This window comes from Antechinus flavipes, chromosome 2, assembly GCF_016432865.1.
Source record: "Antechinus flavipes isolate AdamAnt ecotype Samford, QLD, Australia chromosome 2, AdamAnt_v2, whole genome shotgun sequence".
Lineage (NCBI taxonomy): Eukaryota > Metazoa > Chordata > Mammalia > Dasyuromorphia > Dasyuridae > Antechinus > Antechinus flavipes.
In genome coordinates, this window is record NC_067399.1 from 339,898,515 (window position 1) to 339,921,057 (window position 22,543).

Below are 22,543 nucleotides of genomic sequence, written 5' to 3' on the forward strand. Positions count from 1 at the left end.
AATAATTTGATGAAGCCTTAACATGCCAAATATAATAGAATTAAAAGTATAAGCATGGTTAGCTATAATTCAAAAGTTCAATATAAAAAGAAAAGTTAGTTTGAGTTAGATGAAATGCTAAAACACGATTTTATAGTTTGCTAAGTGATTTTCTAATAAATTGTGCATCCAGTCAAAGGAATCTCTACAGATGTCAGGGACAAGTGATTTTTATTATGTGTGTATGTATTTATATATGGAAGTAAGGATATGTGAGATATTTTGAATCTGAGCAGTAGAACTAGTTTGTGTGCAGCACACATACAGCTTGAGCCCAGTATATAGAAATGTTTCATATCCTGAATCTTGGAACAAATATCAAAATCTAGTGATTGACACCAAAAAAAGAGAAACTCTTGTTTTAATTTTTCATCTACATCAGTAAGTTCAGTATCCCTGAGATAGGAACCACAGCAAAGAAAAAAAAATAAAAGACTCCCTGCTGAGTTCCTCTCCTTTTGGTTAATTGCACTTATATCATTATGATAGCCCCTCCCCTCATCCCCCTTTATCCCCAGGCTTTTGGGACAAACACTCCTAGTTCCTTTGAACTTAATGTTCACTTGCACCAAGCTGATTCATCATAGATCCAAAACTCCATCTTAGAATAATCTGGTTTCCCACTGGACTTCTTCCTCTCTTTAAGATTCAGTTTTGTTTTTTAGTCTGTTTTCTTTTGCTTGTTTGTTGTCATTGCTACGCCAATATCTTTGATTTTTAAGTTGTAACTGACGTGCTCCCAGAAGCAGCATGACTTGTACTTGGTCTTACTTCCTCACCTTCTTGATTATAGGCATCTTATCTGTAAAGATCTTTCCTGTTTATGTTCATGGCAGCATCTCACTCTCCTTTAATCAACCTAGAGATTTCTTAAAATTTGGAGGGAAAATTTCAGCTGTGATCAGTGCTTTTTGTCCTCATAGGAAGGTATTTTTGTAGAGGATGGTGCTTGTGCTATAGCTGGTCTTGGAGCTGTTAATGATGCATTCTCCTCCCAGCTTCACTGAAGGCACAAGAGCTTTCCACAACCATAAGGAGAGTCGAGAATATAAGGCTCATCATAAATTAGATGAGACAACACATTTCCAAGGATTTGGACTTCCATATGTGTCCTGAATTAGAGCCTCTTGCTAAAGCAAGTTGGCATAAAAAGCTGATATGGATGATGGGAAAACTGTTCTGCTACAAACATTCGTTTTTGGAAGTCCCAAGCACAGGACCTTCTGATTTGGCCTCTGCTATTTTGTCTCCATGGACAGTGTACAATAGCCCTGAAAGACCTCATCCAAAATGTAAATCTTTTCAGAAACCATTCCTATCCTTCGTGCTTAGAAGGTATAAAGATGACATTGTTTGACCTGTATTATTTGGTCCTTTTTATCAGTGATGCTCACAAACAAATCCATATCGGTGAAAAAGTCAGCATTCCTTTGAAAATAAATGTTGGAAGAGCTACCTTGCTAATATCTGTTCCTAGTCTAATAATCAGACACGTGATGCATGTTCTTGTGCTTTTTGACAGAACCAAACTGCTAGTCATCCTGGAGTCAGAGGCCAACATTACTTATTCTACCAGATGTAGAATAAGAAAGTTTGGTATTGGGGCATTTAAAATTGTTCCCTAAATTGCTGTGTCAAGACTAAGGCAGATTTAGAACAATCTCTCAAGTGCTTTAGGCAAGTGCTGCTTTGTTCTAATTAATTTGCATCACAGAACTAATCTTTGCTGCTACATAACTAAGCAGGTTTTGAAGGTAAGGTAGTTTGGGTAGGCTGTGAGTGGATCACTGGTTCCAAGAAACTAGGCTGATATACTGCATTTACAGGGTTAATAGTACCTATCATTTTGTATGTATGCTTCTCTTCATTGCTACAGACTTTAGCATTTTGTAATAACACAATACCCGATTCAATTGATTCTAGTCATCTGTGATCCAAATATTTTCTTTCTTTGTTAGCCATCTCTACAATTTTGAAGCTTGTTATCAAAGAACTTAAGCTAATCTCTCAAGATTTGTAAATATTCATTAGCCTCTATAAGCTTCTTAACAAAATTCCAAACACTGAAACAATCCAGAATCTATATGACAGTAGGTGACCTTCAGGAGGCTGGTATCCAGCTAGCTTCAGAGGCTGCCCTTGAGTTATCTGAGTTTGGGGTCTGGCTAGTAAGAGACAGCTAAGAATGCCAATGTGGAGCCAGCGTGGAGCCAGTGTATCACCTGGGTGCAGTCACACATAATGGAACTGGTCTTAATCATGGGAGGCACAATGGTATAGTAGAAAGAATACTGGCATAGAGATCAGGAGTTTTCACTCCATAATGATAACCAGCTCAGTAACTTTGGAGGAAGTGATTCCTAATTTTCTTTCTGCATTTAACATTCTATAAGAAGAATTATTTAATGAGTCAAAGTTCACCTGACCTCTTCACTGCATACAAGGAAGAAATATGTGAAGTAGAAGGAAAAAGAGAGCAGGAAGACACAGCAGAAGCAGAAGAGCTTGTAGGACAGACACTTTATTATGATTAGTTTGTAAAAACACAATACCCGAGAACATATTTTCTCATTAGAGATCCCAGCATCATGCTCAAAAATCTTTACATATCGGACCACCCACCATCTGCTTTAATCATGAGAGGGCAACACTGTGAGTTTAAAACCCAGAACTGGACTGAAAAATCTGTAACCCATTAGTATAAAGTGCATATGGCTCAGTGCAAAGAGGAAAGAATTTGAAGGAGACAGAAATATCTCTAGAGATATACCACTGGCCCCATGGAAAGAGTTCACTCTTTGACAAAAAGAAGGAAAAATTGCTTATACACTTTAAGCTTTTCCCAAAGGGGATCCAACATTTCCTCTGGACTTCTCACTAGATACAAGGAAACAAAGGGATCCTCCAAGCACCACATCCACATGAGTGTGGAGCATCCCCTGCATTCAACTCTGCATCAAATGAGATGATCGGATTAAGTTCCAAATGGCAAGAAGCCTCTCTAGGAGCTGAAAGATGGATAGTCTTGACTGATGAGCCATTTTTAGACTCAAGTCAGTAAGTATCATAGCTCTATTTACAGCAGCCACATTTTTGTTTGGAATCTATCAAAAGAGCAGCAGCTTTGTACGAAGTGATTTCCCCCTAACTTTTCCCTTTTCTCCTTTTTCTGACTTTTCCCCCATAGGCTCAAGAAGAAATAAGTTCTTTTGTTTACAAGTCCTTGAGTATTTTCACTGTTATAACATAGAGAAAATACAGGCAATCTCTGTAATGTTTAAGAGTACCCCAGACCTTGATCTTGAAGAGATGCCGGGAAACAGGAAGAGAAAGGGAGACCTCAGTCCACATAGCTTCCCAAGCCTATTTGAAGAAGCAAAACTGCATTTTCTGGCATCAGCAATGAAATGTTATCCTATTTAGTTAGAGTAGATGTTCAAACCTAGGCTGAGTTTTAATTCTATTCTAAGAGGGGAATGGTGCTCTCTTACTCAATCATCCTTGCTGTAAAGATATTTTAATTCGTGGAAACCACAAAGGCCTATGTATTCCTTTTTTTCCCTTAGAACTGATAATCCCCAATTGGTGAAAGGCAGTACTGTGCTTTTAGACTTAGCACTACATCTTATAAAAAGTGTTTGTTTCCTTTCTAGTATGCTGGCTTAGCAGTGATATGTACTTTCTGCCCACATCATGGACTGTTAGGCAGATAAGTGGCATCTGGATGCTGACATTCCCTGTCACAGTTCTCACTTCTAAAAACCATGAGAACCCATTTCCTACTTCATGAACTTCCAAAGTTTTATGTGAACTTGTGCTCATGGGAGAAAAGCATTCTATGGGGAAAAATCAATTTCATTTCACAATAAACATGATCCTCAAAAATAATTCTCTGAATTTTATAGAAGGACTGGAAGGGAAACAGAGTAAACTTTCCTGCAGTGCTTTGTAATCCTCTGTAAAATCATTCCAGTTGAGACAATACAAAAACATTTCTGCACTGGGGGACTGTGTACAAACAGAATGTACTAGATTAAGAACTAAAGTACACAAGGAGAGTTTCAAGGGCAAAAAGGCAAAAATTAAAGTGCTTCTTCTCACTGGAAGAGAGTTTAGTTTGTTCAAAAAAGCTTGGGCACGCGCGCACATGTACACACACACACACACACATACACACACACACACACACACACACAATGTGAGGTAGAAAGAAGTGGCTGTCAAGACACCCACACCCACACCCACAGACACATGGCACTTGTGTGAAGAGACCTGTCCTTTGTAAAGAGGGCAAGCAGGCTTTCAATTCCACTCATTTAAAACTGGAGACAGAGCCATGTAAGAGCCATGCTTTGGGAATATGAACAAAGCATGACTCCTGTTCCTTGCTACTGAGTGTCTGAGCTGCCCAGCAGTCACTTCCTGGAACTGAAGCCATGGGGACACCTTGTGCGGGAGTTGAGAAGCCACTGGGCACAGATCTCCTGGACCACTTTATCCCCGCTGCTCTGTGCTGCCTGCTGCACCTGCCGGACGAGGTCCATGGCTCGGGAGTACTCTTGCTTCACTGCTATCAGGTAGGCAGAACGCAGCTTGCTGCACATCAGATAGGCCAGAACCTTGAAGTCATGTGTGCAGGAAGGAGAAAAGGGAGTCCATTAGTAAGATCAGGGGGACAGTATGGAGTTTTATTTAATAAATCAAAAGAATCTGTAAATAGGAAGAAGCTGTGGCGTCCCAAACTGCTCTTTTCTCCAAGGTTATTTAACTATTCTTACCTCAAGAATTACTAGATTCCTAGATTGGCTCACTTCTTTTGAAATGCTAATTATTCAACATATTAGCAGTCTTTTAGAATTACATCTGTTAATGTCAAAACACTTTAAACATATATTAAAAGTAAAACAAAAAGAAAAACAAGATTATGAAAAGAAAATCAACCAACTAGAAATGCAGCTTCAGAACCTTAAGGGAAAAAGCGAATCTTTGAAAATTAGATTTGGGCAGGGGGAAGCCAGTTAAGTTGAAAGTGACCAAGAAATAATAAAACAAAATAAAAAGAATGAAAAGATAGAAGAGAATGTGAGAAATCTCTTATTTAAAAAAAAAAAAAACCATCAGATCTGGAGAATAGATTAAAAAGAGAAAACATAAGTATAACTGGATTACCTGAAAGGTAAGACTAAAAACAGAATCTTGATACAATAACACAGGAAATAATTAAAGAATATTGTCCTGAAATGTTAGAACAAGAGGGGAATTTAGAAAAAAGAAAAAAATCCATTGATCTCTACCTGAAAGAGATCTTATGAGGAAAACCTACAGGAATATCATTGCTAAATTTTGAAACCCCCAGATTGAAGAAAAAATTTCACAAATAATAACAAAAAAAAAATCCAATTCAAATATGCTGGGGCCACAGTTAGAATCATGAGACCTATCAGCAGCTATAATAAAAGGCCACAGGTCTTGGAATATTATATACTGAAGATCAAAAGAACTAGAATTGTAGTAAGAAATATTATATCCAGCAAAATTAAGTATAATCCTGAATTAAAAAAAAAAAAAGAACATTCAACAAACTGCCAGATTTTTAGACTGCTGTGGCAAAAAACAAACAAACAAACAAATAAACAAAACAACCAAAAAACTAGAAAATCTGACATATAAGAACCAGGAGAAATATCAGATAAACATCAAAGACTAATTGCAAGGGACTCAATAAGGACAAATTGTTTTATACATGGAAATGTAAACCATGTCTAAGATTACCATTAGTAATTCGGTAATGCAAAAGAAACACTGGGGTAGAGCTGAATATGATGTGATTATTAAAAGTAAAACATGTAGGAAAAGGTAAAAACAGTAGTTATGTTATATGAATGAAGTGTGGGAACAAGAACTGACACAGAGGAATTAGGGGAGAAGGCCTGATACTTCTGAAATCCTACTCAGATTGGGAATGATAAAACTCTCTAAAATCTATAAATAAGAGGGGGTGTATGATAAATGGGAATAGGATAAAGAAGGAGGGGAAAAGGTGGGGGAGAGAGGATAAGAGAGGGATCCTTGGAGAGGGGAAGGCTGAGTAATAGTAAAGCAAGCTAGCTGGTAGAAATAAAGCAGAAGAGTTAGCAGGGATAGGAAACAAGAGATATACACACAAACACAATAATAATAATCAGGAGTAGAATTTATTAGGAAAAAAAGTAGGGGTAGTAGTCACTGATCTTGGACAAAGTCAAAGTTAAAGAAGATTCAATCAAGAGAGAGAACTCTATATATTAGCCATATTAACATTGTTTTAGACTATTCAAAACAATATAGTATAAGGCTAGAAAATTGTTGTGGCATAGGATATGATGAATTAGTGGATTTCGAAAAGTATGGAAAGACTTGGACCTAAGAGGGATGATGTCATCTACTTTCAGAGAAACAGAGGACAAATAAACATAATACAACCATAAAGAGATATGTATATATGTGTACTATTATTATAGGAATTGATGTATACATATGTAGAACTGTGTGTGTGTGTATACGAAAATATATCCATGTTAACTGTAGCCTGTTTGAGGAAATGGGGTAGAAGAAAGGGGAAAAAAAGAATAAAGTAAAAAGTGCATAGCAGAGAACAACAACAAAAAAAAAACCTATGAGAAAACAAAGAAAAAATGGACAATTCTGAATGCAAATTCCATTATTTTCCATTATTACAAATGTTTTCTTGAAATGGAAATTTGTTGTTACATATTCTGAAGTCTCTCTTAGATTCTGCTGTGTACATGACAATTTTTTTTCTTTTTCTATTGTTTTTTCCCCCTATTTTGTATTTATGTTTTAAAGAAATAATTACATTTTTAAAAAGCAGTGCAAATAAAATTCCCAAGATAAAAGAAAGCCTTTTTCTCCAAAGTCTGGTTCCTTGATGTCTAGGATCATTGCTACCTGAGTATTCAACATGTACTAATTATCACAATGCCCCTTTTCATGAGGAAATTATATTCTAAGGATTAATGTGAAGAACAATGATCAAGAACTACAAGTTATCCAGATTTATTTTATACATTTCAAAAGCGTATGCCCTCAATGGATCTATCAAGAGCCTGTGTAAAATGAAAAAGAACTGGGAGGTAGGGGATGAAGGAATAGCATGGCATAGTTCTAGTTCTAGTTCTGAACATTCTAGATATGCACAGCAACCTCCTCCATCTCTTCACAATCCCACCTCCTCAGCTTAGCAAAATGAATTAAAATACAATTATTTCACCAGGATGTTAAGGGGATAAATGACAGAATATTGAACATTCTTTGACAAGAAAATATTCTCTAAGTCTCCTGTAACATCATCCTGATCAGAGTTTGTGAGGTCAGGGGGCAATTCTTTGAACATCCAATTTTGATCACAAAGGACACACGAATAAACTAAGTCAAGACAGTATGTGCTGTATGCCAATGCAGGACAAATCTGGCTTACTTCCTTAGTAGTTATGAAGATCTCTGGGAAAAGTCTCATTAGTACCAAGAGTTCTCTAGGACCTGAACAAATAGATACCCACTCCACACTGACCAAGAAGAAAAAAATCTAATTTCTGACTATTTCATGCTCCTCCCCAATATCCTTAGGGGAAGAAATTTGCTTTAGGGAATGAGGAGTAGCCAGAAGGTATTGAGCAATGGATATAGGCAGAAGTTTTCTTTCGTGTCCATTTCTTAGTAACTAGATACAATTAGCTATGACTAAAGAAAGCTCCCCAGAAATAGGTCTCAATATAAAAAATAAGATTAGGAGTAGTTTAGAGAGTTTTGAGCTCTCTCTGTCTTGGCGAGGAGGCAGAAGAAGGCTGTTTCATCTAGTGAAGAAATGGCCTCTCCCCACAGCATGACCTAACTAACAGAGCTAAATGAGAAGATGACAAGGACACATATACAGGAAGGCAGAAGAGTACAAGATCACCTGCAATCAGAGGCCCAACCTGGGCTGTCTATGAATTCTCTTTGAGCATCAGTTTCTTCAGATGTAAAAGCTGGAGTTGGATGGGGCAGCTAAGGAACTTTCTAGTTCTATCATGCTATGACAGGGGTAAAGGAGACAACATTGAGCCTAAAGTGCTTCTAACCAATTTAGATCAGAAATTCAGAAAACTTGGGTTTGAAGATGATTCCATCTAGAAGGATATGGGGAGTCGAGGACTTTCTGCTCACCTTGTTATCATCACTGTGTATTGCTTGGATTAGACCATCTAACTCCTGTGAAGAAGAAAAATACAGATAGCATAAGGTGGGGGTGGGTAAAGGAAGAGAATATGTTTCTTGTTCAGCTAAGCAATTCTCACAATGAGATTGAGAATGCCTTCTAACTCTTCTTTCCTAAAACAGATTCAAATATATGGGGGAGCTAAAAGAAAATCAATTGGTAGCATCAATTCTGGGTAATTTGGGCGATAAAGGAAAAAGAAATGGTTTCTAAGAAAACTGTATTTAGTATTCATGAATGAAACTTCCCCAACAAGAAGATCAATATTGGAAAAATCCTTAATGAAATTAAAAAAAACAAAAAGACTGGATCTTAACTAAAAGATTATCCATCACGCCCCAAAGACTATTATATAGAATCATTTTGGGAAATTGCTAATTTAAGGCTCAAGGAAGGCCATATTTCTTCAACAGAGAAGAAATAGTTACAGTTCTTAAGAACGGGTATTGTCTTGATGTCTTGCTTTATGTAAGGTCAATCAATTGCCAATGATAAAGTCAAAACCAGGACACAAGAGACAATGAAACAGTATAATTTAATCTAATGTGGACCAGAAAAGGCCTGGACTATCCAGAAACTTTGGACTCTTGCTGTGATGTGTGACTAGGCTTTTAAAGTAATTTAGTCCAGATCTATAATTTCATTAATGTGAGGATATGATATATGGAAACTTTTTCCAATGTTGTTGATTGGCAATTCATCGTACCTTGTTGAGTTGCCTGTAATGACAAGTCTTGCTTGGCATAACAGGAATGAGTAAGAGGCAGCTTTTGAACCTCGGTCTTTCTGACTACACTACGTTGCCTCCTTGAATTTAATCACAAAATAAGTTCCTTTGGTTTTGAAAAGCAGAATTGTCTGTGGCTACACAAAATCATATTAAAGTAGTTATGAAGGCCTCTGCCAGGATATTGTCCCCTCCAGAACCAGAGGAAGACAGCAAAACTCATCTCTGACTGCAAGGACGTCTCCAGGGGAAACCCAAAGTAGATACAGATTTGAGGCTTCTTTCAGAGCTTTAAAAAAACCAATGCAAGACTACCAAGACATAAAACTAGCAGAATATTGTTCCCAAGAAGAGAACAACTTAATGGTATCCCAGTTCTACTTAGGAGATAACTAACAGTTTTTACATGGAGGGGTCCTATTACAGAAAAGCCCTCACTGTAAAGGGGTAGGGAAACAAGGGCGTCAAAGGGAGCAGAGAGTAAGTATTATAGAGTGAAGTCAGTGAGCAGAATGGGGAAGAATGTTACCTGGGATGGGATACTCCCAAATTTCTCCAGGCAACTAAGAAGGATAGTATCACCATCACTCTTGGCTGCCACACCAGACTCATTCACACACTTGAGTAGTTGGCGTATCTCACTATATTTCTCTCTTTTCACCAGTTGCTGGGCTACTTTACAGTACGTAGCAGGAGCATCCAGCTTGAAGTCCTAGAGCACAAAATGAGAGTAAAGGATTTGGGATGGGAAGAAAGAAAAGAGAAGCAGAATGCTTTCAGAAAAACTTACGTGACTGATACAAAGTTAAGTGAGCCAGAAAGTTAACCAGAATATTATACATAGAAATAGCGATACTATTTAATGATCTACTGTGAATGACTTAGCTATTCTCAGCAATACAAACATTCAAGACAATTCTGAAGGAACTATGTGAAAAATGCAAAAATCTACCTTTATAGAAAAATTGACAGAATCTGAATACAAATTTAAGAACACTGTTTTTAAATTCTTCATGTTTCTTGGTTTTTGTGGGGTTTGCGTTTTCTTTTACAACATGACTATTATGGAAATATATTTTGTATGACTGAGTTGTATGCTTGCCATCTCAATGAGGGGGAAGAGGAGAGTGGGAAAAAGTTTGGAACTCAAAATGGTAATAAATAAAATGGTTAAAATTATTTTGACACATAATTGGAATAAAATATTAAGATGAAAATTATTGCTATTTTGTTTTTATGTCTCCAGTTCATTTCTGAACATAACTTTCTTTTCTCCTACTTGGCAAGTCATTCTTTGTAACAAAAACATAAAAAAGAAAGCAAAAATAAGCAATTCCAAAACCCAACCAACACTGAGTCTAAGAGGTTATAGGCAAGTATTCCACCATCACAGAGCAATTCTTTACATTGGATGAAGACATAGTAACATGCTTAATCAAATCTGTACATGACACAAAGCTGAGAGGGAGATTTAATATGATGAGGGTCAGTAGGGATGCAAAAAGATCTTTATAGGCTATAACAATGCTAAAAATGTAAGAAGGTGAAACTTAATAGAGATAAATTTCCATAGTGTTACAATGTGGCCTAAAAAGGTAATGTAATCTTAGCCTATTTTAAGGGAGGGATATCATTTGAAGGAAGGAAGTAATAGCCAGAGTTTTGTGTACCTGGGCAAGCCACTTACCTTTTACCTCTAAAGCTCAGTTTTCTTCTCTGTAAAATAGGAATATTAATAGCATCTATCCTCAAAGAATTGTGAGAATTAAAGAGATCCCTCATGTAAAATGCTTTGCATACCTAAACGTGTCATATAAATGCTAGCTCTTCATTTATTATGATAAATGGTAGGCATCCAGCCATTTTTTGAGGATAGCCACTGACAAGAAAAGACATATCCAGAAAAGAGCAATCAGAATGGTGTTAAGCATGAAGTCCCTGACATTGGAGGGCTGGCTGGAAAAATTTGGGACTGTTTAGTCTGAAGGGGGAGTTGTTGTTTAGTCAATTTTTTCCCCAGCCCATTTGTCAGGCCATTTGGGATTTTCTTGGCAAAGATACTAGAGTGATTTTCCATTATCTACTCCAGCTCATTTCATAGATGAGAAAATAGGGTTACACACCTAGTAAGTGTCTGAGAGTGTATTTAAACTTAAGAAGATGAGTATTCCTGGCTTTAGGCCTGGCATTTTTTCCACTGCACTATCCAGCTGACACCTAGCTAATCTTTAAATATCTGTGGATTAGACTTAATCTGTAAGGAGGGTAGAACTAAGGATAATGAGTAGAAGTAGCACACAGATAGATTTACACTTGAATTAAGAAAAATTTTCCTCACAGTGAGAACTGGCCAGAGTAGAATGGGCTGATTTGGTTGATGGTCAGGCAACAAAGCTAACAAGCACTGATTGAGCCATTATGATGTGTCAGGAACTGTGCTAACCTCTAGAGATAAAAAGAAAGGTAAAAAAGAGGTCTTTAATTTTAAGTAGCCTATAGTCTAATAGGGGAGACAATATGTAAATATCTAAATATATATAAGATATAGAGTAGATAGAAAACAATTTAAAAAAGGAAGGTATCAGTAATGTGGGCAGAGAGAAGATCAGTAAAAGTTTTCCTTAGAAGTTGGGGTTTAAGCTGAGTCTTGAAGGAAACTAGAGAAATCAGGTGGCAGAAAAGTGAAGATGGAAAGCACTCCAGGGTTGATGGTGGTGGTGGTAAGAGAGGGAAAGCAAAGGCACAGAGATGAAAGATGGAACACACTGTCCAGGGAGTCATAAGTAGGTTAGTCTAGTTGGATTTGAAATGCATGGAGGGAAGAAAGATATTAAGTGGGCTTTAAGAGGCTTTCAATGCCAAACAAATGAGTTAACATTTGACTATGGAAGAGAGCTATGAGAACTTCTTGGACAAGAAGATGATAAGGTCAGATCTCCCCTTTAGAAAAATCACATTGGCAGATGAGTAGAAGATATAATGGATTGGGGGGAAACCTGAAGCGCAGAGACAGTTAGAAGCATATTGCAATAGCTAAGAGATTGCTCTTAGCTATGAAATGAAATATGAAGAGGTTCTAAACTAGGTTAGTGGCTCTGTCAGTGGAAGAAAGAGATGTATATAAAAGATATTATGATGGTAGAATGGTAATATTTGGCAATAACCAGAGTATATGAAGTTAGAGTGAGGAGTCAAGGATGACACTGAAATTATGAGCCTAAATTAACTGGAAGGATTTTGGCATCCTCAAAAATGATATGTTTAGAACAGAGAAAGTTCTGGGGAAAAGAATGAGATCTACTTTGGATATTTTGGTTTAAGATGCTCATGGGATATTCGGTATGAGATACCTAAAAAGAAGATAGAAATATGGGACTGAAGGTTAGTAGAGAGATAGGACTGAAAATAAAAATACAGAAGTCATCTATGTGGAATACAGTTAAACCCATAGAAGCTGATGAAGGTCCTAAGAGACATATAATGGAGTTAAAAGGAGAAGCAAGCCAGAAATGGAGCCTTGGAAGAGACCCATGGCTAGTGGACATAAGATGATGAAGAACTAGCAAAGGAGATTGATAAAGAATGACTTGACAGATAAAATAACAAGCAGAGAGTAATATCACAAAAATCTGAAGAAGAGAAAGTGACCAACAGTTTCATATGCTACAGAGAGGTCAAGAAGGATCTGGACTGAGAAACAGCCATTAGCTTTGGAAATTAAGTAGCTATCATTAACTTTGATTTTTTTTTTTTTTTGGAATGATGCCAAAAGTCTCCTTCAGAGAATTTAAAAGAGAGTAAAGGGAGAAGTATGGCAGAGCGTAACAGCTTTCCCAAGTAGTCACAAAAGGGTGATATAGGATGATATCTACTAAGTTAAGTTAGTGTTAATGAGGGTCTTTTATGAATAGGGAAAACATGTGTATGTTTGTAAGCAATAGGGAAAGCAGCAGATAAAGAGGGAGAGGTATAGTGGGGAAGGGGGGGAGAGAAAGAGAGCATAGCGAGGGCAATTTTCTGGAGAGATTGGGATGGGATGACATCAGGGCATAGAGGGATTCTTCCTGACAAGAAGGGCCAACTCTTCATCTAAGAAGAGAGGAAATGCAGGAAGACGTCTGAGTGATATGAGATGAGGGGAGAAGACAAAGCCTTTGACAAACGGTTTCAATTTTTTCAGTGAAATATGATGGGAGACTCCTGGCTAAGAGAGTATAGTGAGAGGAAACTGGGGTAGGTTTGAGGACAATAAGGTAAGGAAGGGAAGTTTTCCTTCATTGATGGTCTTCAAGTGTATGTAGGGTGTTGAACATTTGTCAGACATATTGTAGAAAGGATTCCTGTTCAGGCATGGAATGGATGAGATGACTTTTGAGGTTTCCTACAGCTCAGAGAGTCTATGACACTTGCTGGACTAGGGTTAGGTACTGTGTCCCTTTGATACAATCTCATTATAATCCAAGCCATACCTGTAGGACACGAAATGCTATCCCAAAACCATCTTCCACATTCTTCCCTCCTAGCATTACCTAGAAGAAAGAAGAAAAAGGAAATTGATGACACAGCTGGAACTGCCAGTTGTTTAAGCAAATCAGGAAGAAACAATGGAAAGAGGACTAGCATTCAGATCTCAGCTCTATCAGTAACAAGCTGCACGACACCAAACAAGTCACTTGTTCTAACGGGCCTCTGGATGAACAGGCTGGACTAAAAGGTCTCTGTAAGGTCCCTTTAATCTTTAAGTTGGTGACTTCACGAGATGTGTGAATAGTTTATTCTGTCAGGCACAAGTTGTAAAAACTAACACATACCTTGCAGGCAACGTCCATTTTCATGTGATTGTTTCCAAACAGGGTTGGCAGGGGCAGGGCTGTAATCTGGGAAGTCCCAGCACTCTCACATCGATGTAGAAACCTGGTAACTTCCAGTTGCAGGCCAACAGTATTCATGTGCCTAAAATTATACAATATGCAATATTATACAAATTATACAATATGCAAATTATACAAAATGCAATAAGCAGTCTCTACTTGTTTCTTAGAAGTGATGTAACTGGGGGCTGGAAAACGAAGCAGCACTAGTAGTAAGAATAGAAAGGGGAAAAAATGAGTAGAAAGGGCATAGAATTTGGTTCTGGAGGTAAAAGAGAAGGTAGAAGAGATATGTGTGTATATTTTTCTAAGAGACTATAGGAGGATAAAAACAGATATCCCAATACATTCAACAGCTACTCTAATGACTGGTGGTATCCTTCCAATCCCCCTCTGTAGTTTCTCTAGTCTCCAAGATAAGAATGACCATTCTGAACTCTTCTAAAGTGAGAACTATTGCCAGGATTTCTCCCCAAAGATTTGGAAGTGGGGGAGAAGTTGCTCAACATTTTTCATGGCTTTCTTGAGGTTAACAGATACTGAACTACAGTTAGTGCCCATCTTCCTGCTCTAGGCTGAAGTTTCCCTACATTTTGATACTACCTTGACACATCAGCTGAATTCATCTTTTTCCGGAAAAAAGTGAGTTTCTTCTTCCCTGTGCTCCGGGATGCCTCCTGTAGATAGATCTTTAGGTGATCCTTAGCCTTAAGCAGCCATGTAAGTTTCTCTCCCAGTTCTGCATATGTCTTTGCCTTGTGACAAAAGAATCGGATACAGGTCATGGCAGCACGGACTTGGTCCTAGAAGAAGAGAAGAGATGGTTAGAGATCGGGGATTTGGAAATGGTACTGGTGATCATTCTTACTGGAGTCAGGTCCATGAAGCCCTATTACCAGCATTTAGTTAAAAATTTGAAAAGCTTTTCTAAGTTTTCTATTTATTTGTTGAATTGGATCAAATCTTGTAGCAGATTGATTTCTGCTTTCATTCATAGTGATGATGTTCTTTAAAAATACGCCTGGGACATATAGGTTGTATATTTCAGGGAAGCATATTTTTTGATTGTTTGGTTTTTCATACTTTGTAGGTGAATAATTCTATTCTTTTTGTCTTCTTCATATTGTTAACCTTCAAATTTTAACATATAAGCATGCTCCCCAGGATATAGCTAATTATTTATCATTCTCCTTTAATTTCTGAAGTATACATATAATTTGTTTTACTAACTACCCCATGCTTATAGTATTTGTCAATCGTCTTTATAGAAATGATAACTAAATTCAAGTGCCTGATAAAATCACTAAGGAGAGTAAAGAGTAAGAAAAAAGGGTCCTTAATGAGATTAAGACTTACCTATTAGTGAATTGTTACCCACTTAAGATTGAAATTTGGAAAGTGTTTAAGAAAGCCACAAAGCAACAAACTTGACTTCAGTCATTTAATGGCATATTATGGAACCAAATTATAGGGTCTTGTTTCCCAAATTTTTGTAGCTTAACCAAACTCATATAGTTTCAATGTTACAGCAATGATTCTGGGTAGGGCTACTGTTACCTTCATGAACTGCTGCAGTTCATAGAGAAGGTGGTAGTAATTTTTTTTCTGTAAGTGCTGGCAGGCAGCAATCAAGTACTTTCCCCAGCTCTCCAAAGTCGGATCAATGTCTTCTAGCAAATTTTCCAAAATGTGTAACTTTCCACTTGTATAGCTTGGTTGGAAGATGCCTTCAATAAAGACTTCTGGAGGACTTTCCTATAGAAGGGGAAAGGAAAACATTGGAGCAGTATGTAATATGTGCCTTTACATCAACATGATGCTAATTTGGTGTAATCTCTCCTTTCAGTTTCCTTATGTAATTTCCTAGGACCTTGGGAAATTGATTTAAGATTTGTGTTATGTATAAACTTTATCAGATTGCTTGTTGTCTTAGGGAAGAGTTATGGGAAGAGAGGAAAGGATAAAAATTTGGAACTTAAAAATCTCATAAAAATAAATGTTGAAAACTATCTTTACATGTAATTAGAAAAAATACTATTAAGTGAAAAAAAAAATTTCAAATATCCCAGGTTAAAAAGTCCTATAATCTACTGCTTCCCCCCCCCCCCAAAAAAAAAAAAAAAAAACCCAGTAGAAAATAAATAGGCTTTCTCCAGAAAAGAAGAGTCTATGGGGTCACAAAGAGTTGGACCCAACTCAATGACTGCTGAACAAGAAATCACTATTAGTGGAGTTGTGAATAAACTGAACCAATTCTTCTGGAGAGCAATTTGGAACTATGTCCAAAGGGCTATAAAACTATACTTATACTTTGATGTAGTAATACCACTATTGGGTAGTAAGATTAAAAAAAAAAAAGACAACATACAAAAATATTTATAGCAGCTTTTTTTGTAGTGACAAAGAATTGGAAATTGAGGGGATGTCCATCCATCTACTGGGGAATGGGTGAACAAGGGATTGTATATGAATGTAATGGAATAGTATTGTGCTACAAGAAGTGTAGCAGTGATAAGCAGGATACTTTCAGAAAAACCTGGATTTACATGACCTAATACAAAGTGAAATGAGCAGATCTAGGAAAATGGCATATGTAGTAACAGCAATGTTGTACAATGATCAATTGTGAATGACTTAACTATTACTCAGCAATACAATGATTTAAGATAATTCTGAAGAATTTGTGATGAAAAATGCTAGCCATTTCCAGAAAAAGAACTGCTAAGAGTCTGAATGCAGATTGAAGCACTTTTTAAAAACTTTCTTTTCTTTGGTTTGTGATTTTTTTTTTTTTACAATATGACTGATATGGAAATATATTTTGCATGGCTGTACATACAGAACCGATATCAAATTGCTTGCTTTCACAATGAGGGAAAAGGGAAACAAGGGAGAGAATTTGGAACTCAAAATTTAAAAAACAAATGATAAAAATAGTTTTTACATATAACTGGCAAAAAAATTTTAAATGAGAAAAAGTAACGGAGAAAATGTTAATAATAAAGATTAAACTTGATAATGAAAAATAAAAAAGACTTATGTGTTAACTGAACTGTCACTGTATAGGGAGAAATTTACATTACTATAAATCTATGCCAGAGGAAATCTATATCCCAAAGAGATTATGATTTCCAAGCCTCCAACCTTAGAGCTGGATGACATAAGAAGGTACCTAAAGTCACTGGATCACCCACCTTCTTCTGGAGATGCTGTAAAGCTTCTCTCATGCAGTTATGCCTCATGTAGAAGCTAATGATGGCCAGATGGGTGCTGTAGTGATGTAAGTAGAAGAGGCACTCCTGGTAGTAAGTATTGTGCATAGACTTCCCCTCTGGAATCATTTCTAGAGAGAGGCTCTTAGTTCGAAGAGTGGCTTCTAGTTCCTTCAAAGTAGCAAAATAATCATCATCCTGCTATGAGGAAGAGGAGGAAACATAGGAAAAGCATTGTTTAATAAATAATATTTAAAATGAGAGGCAGAGCCAAGATGATGGGATAGTGACAGGGACTCATCAGAGCTCTCAAACTGCTCAAAATATCTTTGAATAGTGACTCTAAATAAATTCTAGAGCAGCAAAACGCACTAAAAGATGGAGTGAAATAAGTCCAATACAGGCCATGCCAGAACAGAATTAGCCCCAGCAAAGTAGGAGAGAGCCTTGGGAGATCACAGATGGTAAGGGATAGAACAACAGTCAGAAGATTACAGAGGTCTCTTTGCAAGCATCGAGACAACACTCTGTTGCTTTGCCCATACTTGGATTCAGAGTAAAGTCCTGGGTGGCAGTCCCAGCGAGGGGAGGCGTACCACCACACCAGAACTTGTGGCCAAAGAGGAGTAGGGAACTACTCACAGTTCTAGGGCAAAAAAGGGTGCTTGTGGTTGCTCACAGGTCATAGCATGAATTAGAAGAGTATTAAATATCTCTTCCTAAATCATACCACATTGGAAGGACTGAAGTATATCTGGGAACAGCTACACAAAACTCCTGAAGCTTGGTACACTATACCCTCTATCTGGGAAGCAGAGTCCTACTTTAACAAAGAGTAAAAAGTCAAGTAATAGACTAGGAAAATAAGCAAACAGCAGAAAAAGATTCTGACGATAGATATTATGGTGATAAGGAAAATCAAAACATACAGTGAGAAGAAGATAACAAGGTCAAACCTCCTAACATACAAAGCCTCCAAGAAAAATATGAATTAGTCTTAGGTAATGCAAGAGCTCAAAAAAGACTTTGAAAATCAAGTAAGAGAGATAGAGAAAAAATTGGGAAGAGAAATGAGAGTGATGCAGGAAAATCATGGAAAAAAAGTAGCTTGGTAAAAAGAAGACCCATCTTAAAAAACCAGATTAGGCCAAATGGTAAAATTAACAAATAGTTAATGAGGAGAAGACTACCTTAACAAGCAGAACTGGCCAAATGGAAAAGGAAGTACAAAAGCTCACTGAAGAAAATAATTCCTTAAAAATTAGTTGAGCAAATGAAAGCTAACAACTTTATGACAAATCAAGAAACAAAAACAAAATCAGTAGATTTTTTTTTTTTTTTTTTTAAAAGAAGATCGTGTGAAATATCTCACTGGAAAAACCAAGGACCTAGAAAATGGCTCCAGGAGACAGAATTTAAAAATTATTGGACTATCTGAAAGCCATGATCAAAAAAAAAGTCTAGATAACATCTTTCAAGAAATTATCAAGGAAAATTGCCTTGATAATTCTAGAACTAAAATAATTATTGAAATAATCCATTGATTACCTCCTGAAGGAGATCTCAAAATGAAAACTCTTAGAAACATTATAGCCAAGTTCTAGAGCTCCCAGATCAAAGAGAAAATAATGCAACCAGGCAGAAAGAAATAATACAATATTATGGAAAAACACAAATATAACACAAGATTTAGCAGCTTCTACATTAAAGGACTGGAGAGCCTGGAATATGGTATTCTGGAAGGCAAAAGAGCTAGGATTACAACCAAGAATCATCCATCTAGCAAAAGTGATTAATCATTAGGGGAAAAAAATGGTCATTCATTGAAATAGAGAACTTTCAAAAAGACCAGAGCTGAACAGAAAATTGGACTTTCAAATACAAGACTAAAGAGAAGCATTAAAAGGTAAAAAAAGAAAGGGAAATCATAAGGGACTAAATAAAATTAAAATGTTTACATTCTACAAGGAAGTGTAACTTATAACTCGTAAGAACTGTCTCATTATTAGGGCAGTTAGAAGGAGCATATGTGTGTGTGTGTGTATATATATATATAATATATTTATATAGGGCCCAGGTATGAATCAAATGTGAGGGATTACATTAAAAAAAATAAAAGTATAAGTGAAAGAAGAATGCATTGGGAAAAAGAGAAAGGGAGAAATAGACTGGAGCAAATTATCTTTTATTAAAGAAGCCAGAAAAAGCTTTTATAGAGAAGAAGAAAAGAGGAGAGGTAATGGGAAATGAATGAACCTTACTTTCATCACAATTGGCTCAAAGAAAGAATAACATAAACACTCAATTGGGTTATTGAAATTACCTTACAAGGAAGTAGGAAGGGAAGGAGATAAGAAAAAGGAGAGGGTGTTAGAGAAGGAAGGGCAGATTGGGGGAAGGGTACTTGGATATGAACAGTTTTCAGATGAATTATTCAAAGCTATCTGAAGTCATGTGAAGAAATGCTCTAACTCACTACTTAATAGAAAAATGCAAATTACAACAATTCTGAGGTATGCTTATTAGATTGGCTAATAGGACAGAAAAGGAAAATGACAAATGACAACTGCACTATTAGATGAGTTGTGAACTGATTCTAACCATTCTGAAGAGCAAGTTGGAACTATGCCCACAGGGCTAAAAAAAAATCATGCAAAACCTTTGATCTAGCAATACTACTAATAGGTCTGCATCACAGAACAGAGAGGAAACTAAAGGGAAAAAGGATAAGAACCTATGTGTTCAAAAATATTAATAGCAGCTCTTTTCTGGGTGGCAAAGAATTGGAAATTGGAAATGGGCCCATCAACTGGGGAATGACAAGATAAATTGTGATATGTGATTATGATGGAATACCATTTTACTATAAGAAATGATGAACAGGATGCTCTCAGAAAAACTTGAACAGACTTCAAAGGAGCTGATGTAAAGAGATATGTACTATGTACAAAAGAATAGCAACATTCTAAGATGATCAGTTGTGAATGACTTAGCTGTTCTCAGTAATACAATGATACAAGATAATTCTGAAGGACTTATGATGAAAAATGCTATCCATCCCCAGATAAAGAACTGATGGTGTCTCAATACATATTGAGGCATATTTTTTAAAAACTTTATTTTTCTTGAGGGTTTTCTTTCACAATTTGATTAGTAGAAACATTTTTCATGACTACACATGTAAAATTTATAATAAATTGCTTGTCTTCTCAAAAGGGGAGATAGGGAAGAAGGAAAGGAGAGAATCTAGAAATCAAAAGTTTAAAAAATGAATGATAAAAATTGTTTTTACACATAATTGGAGGAAAATACTATACAAAGAAGAAAACTATAATAAATGTTTACTGAGCACTAAGCACACTTATTGTGGGGTAATCTTTGTCCTTAGGAATTTTTAATTTAATAGAATAAGACACATGCATAATCAAACATGGTATTAGGGAGAGAGCTGAAAGTCAAGGCGATCTCTTTATTTATGCTAATACAATGACATCTTCTTTGAACCAAGTATTTTGCTTGCTGTTCTCTTACCACTGACAAGATAGGCTTTGCTGTGGACTCCAGATATTCAATTACATCCTGTACCAGCCTTGAGCCATGAGTTAGCTGATTGAGGTCAAGGGGTGGCTTGAGACATCGACTAAACTTCTCACGTGCTGCTGTTAGGTTCCCAGCTTTCAAGCAGGCCATACCCCAGGCATGCCATGCACCAGTGAGATCTAGTCCAGTTTTTGTGGACACCTGGAGGCAAAAATTATTCATCTGAGTCATGGGAAGCAAGAAAGCTAAAGCAACTCCATTTTGTTTGCAGGTCCTCTATTTTCATCATGATAGTCTGTTCTCCCCTCCCCCAAGTCCTATATATGACCTTACTATTGAAACAGCAAGGAAGTCCTACCTATTAGGATGGAGTTACAATATATAGGTAACCTGAAAAAGAGCCAGCTCAACTTTCCAATCCTAAGAACCCCATACTCAATTCACTTCCTGCCTCAATCTATTTGTCCTTTTCTTCCTCTGGGGAATCTCCCTGTATGGGTGGGTTCCCTTGCTGGCAAACTCAATAATCCCTTGTTGGTTCCTAAATTTATGACCCTAGGTTAGGGTTCTGGTTTTGGGATTTTGCTTCTGATTTGCTGAAGCACTAACAATTTTAACCACAGTGAATGGGATTAGTAGTAGGGAATTCCCAGGGTTACAACTTGAGAATGCTTTGGGTTCCTTTGCTTGGTGGTCAAGGATCATGATCTATAAATGGCAGAACTCCAACTTCTCCCCATTCTGATCAAACTGGTTGTTTGGTTTTGGCTTAGAAACTAGATTCTCTGGAAAAGACTTCAATGAATAAGTGTTTCTGTGTGTCTTTTTGTCTTCGTTTCAGTTTAAGTATTTGTATTTAATGTCCAGTATGTTGTTTTCATTGTTCAGGTTTTGTATCTTGGCAAAATCCAATTGACTTTTTCCTGTGGTCTAATAAGTCTAAACAAAAAAAAAGAAGTAAAGACTGAAAGATTTTCATAAGGTTTTCAGAACATTTGACAGAATATTTCTGTATTTTTAACTGGCCAAGCTAGTGAGGCAGATAGCAGGCAATACAAATAAGAAAAGGGATTCTTTTCCCAGTCTGCAGAAATTTATGGCATTATAAACTAATTAGAGATAAACTTTGTGGCTGAAATGTAAGTTCTTTTCTATGAATTTCCAAATTGTGGTTTGAATTTTTTATATAAATGCTTAACTACCTGAGTTTTGGAGTAGTATTTTGTGGAATTTAAGAGAAACTAAAAATAAAACTGTGAAAGTTACATGGAAACAGCATACAGACCATTTATCACTTTCCCAGGAGAATAAAAAGATTTATTGTTCCAGTGCAAGGAAGGATTACTGATTAGAGAGAAAGGAGAAAGAAAGGGAAAATGAAGCTAGTTTGAAAGTGAAGTTTCAAAGTGAAGGAAAAAAAATGAGCTTGCAATTTAAATTCGTCTGGTAATTAAGAACTTTAAATATTTTTTTGACCATGAAAAGCAAGAAACGTGTATAAATCAAGAACCAACTTAAAAGTAAATAAAATTTAATTTGGGAAAATATTTTGTGCCACCACCATGTTTTCTTCTGCGAAGGATATAATATAATGTAAAAGTTTAGATAGAAACTAGAAATAATATCACCTAAAAGAAACTGGAATGGCCTACGTGTTTACAAACTTTTAAGAACCCCAAAAGGTTATTAATTGATATTACACAACTGGTACTGTATAACAAAAACTCGGGAGAAATTCAATAAAATAAAGATATGATTGGGGAAAAAAATTAGAGCAATTAAAGGAAACTGAAGTATTGGATAAGAATATGAAAAAAAAATAAGAAAGGAATAGCTTTGAAAGGCTTTAAATGGAAGGATATTAAAAGAAAGGAAGGAAGGAAGTTTAAGCAAGTAA

At 36.5% G+C, this 22,543-nt stretch overlaps 1 protein-coding gene across 1 annotated transcript in view; it reads right to left on the minus strand.

Annotated features, from left to right (window-relative positions):
- Positions 1-2,544: 2,544 nt before the first annotated feature.
- Positions 2,545-22,543, minus strand: part of ZFYVE26 (zinc finger FYVE-type containing 26) — a 78,441-nt gene continuing 58,442 nt past the window's right edge. Inside the window, exons 33-41 of the mRNA XM_051977884.1 lie at positions 20,638-20,847; positions 17,089-17,307; positions 15,452-15,649; positions 14,498-14,697; positions 13,835-13,976; positions 13,493-13,552; positions 9,553-9,735; positions 8,245-8,289; positions 2,545-4,658 (exon numbers count right to left, since the gene is read on the minus strand). Coding sequence (XP_051833844.1) covers positions 4,455-4,658; positions 8,245-8,289; positions 9,553-9,735; positions 13,493-13,552; positions 13,835-13,976; positions 14,498-14,697; positions 15,452-15,649; positions 17,089-17,307; positions 20,638-20,847 — 1,461 coding nt within the window. The 3' untranslated portion in view covers positions 2,545-4,454. The remainder of the gene's footprint in view (positions 4,659-8,244; positions 8,290-9,552; positions 9,736-13,492; positions 13,553-13,834; positions 13,977-14,497; positions 14,698-15,451; positions 15,650-17,088; positions 17,308-20,637; positions 20,848-22,543) is intronic.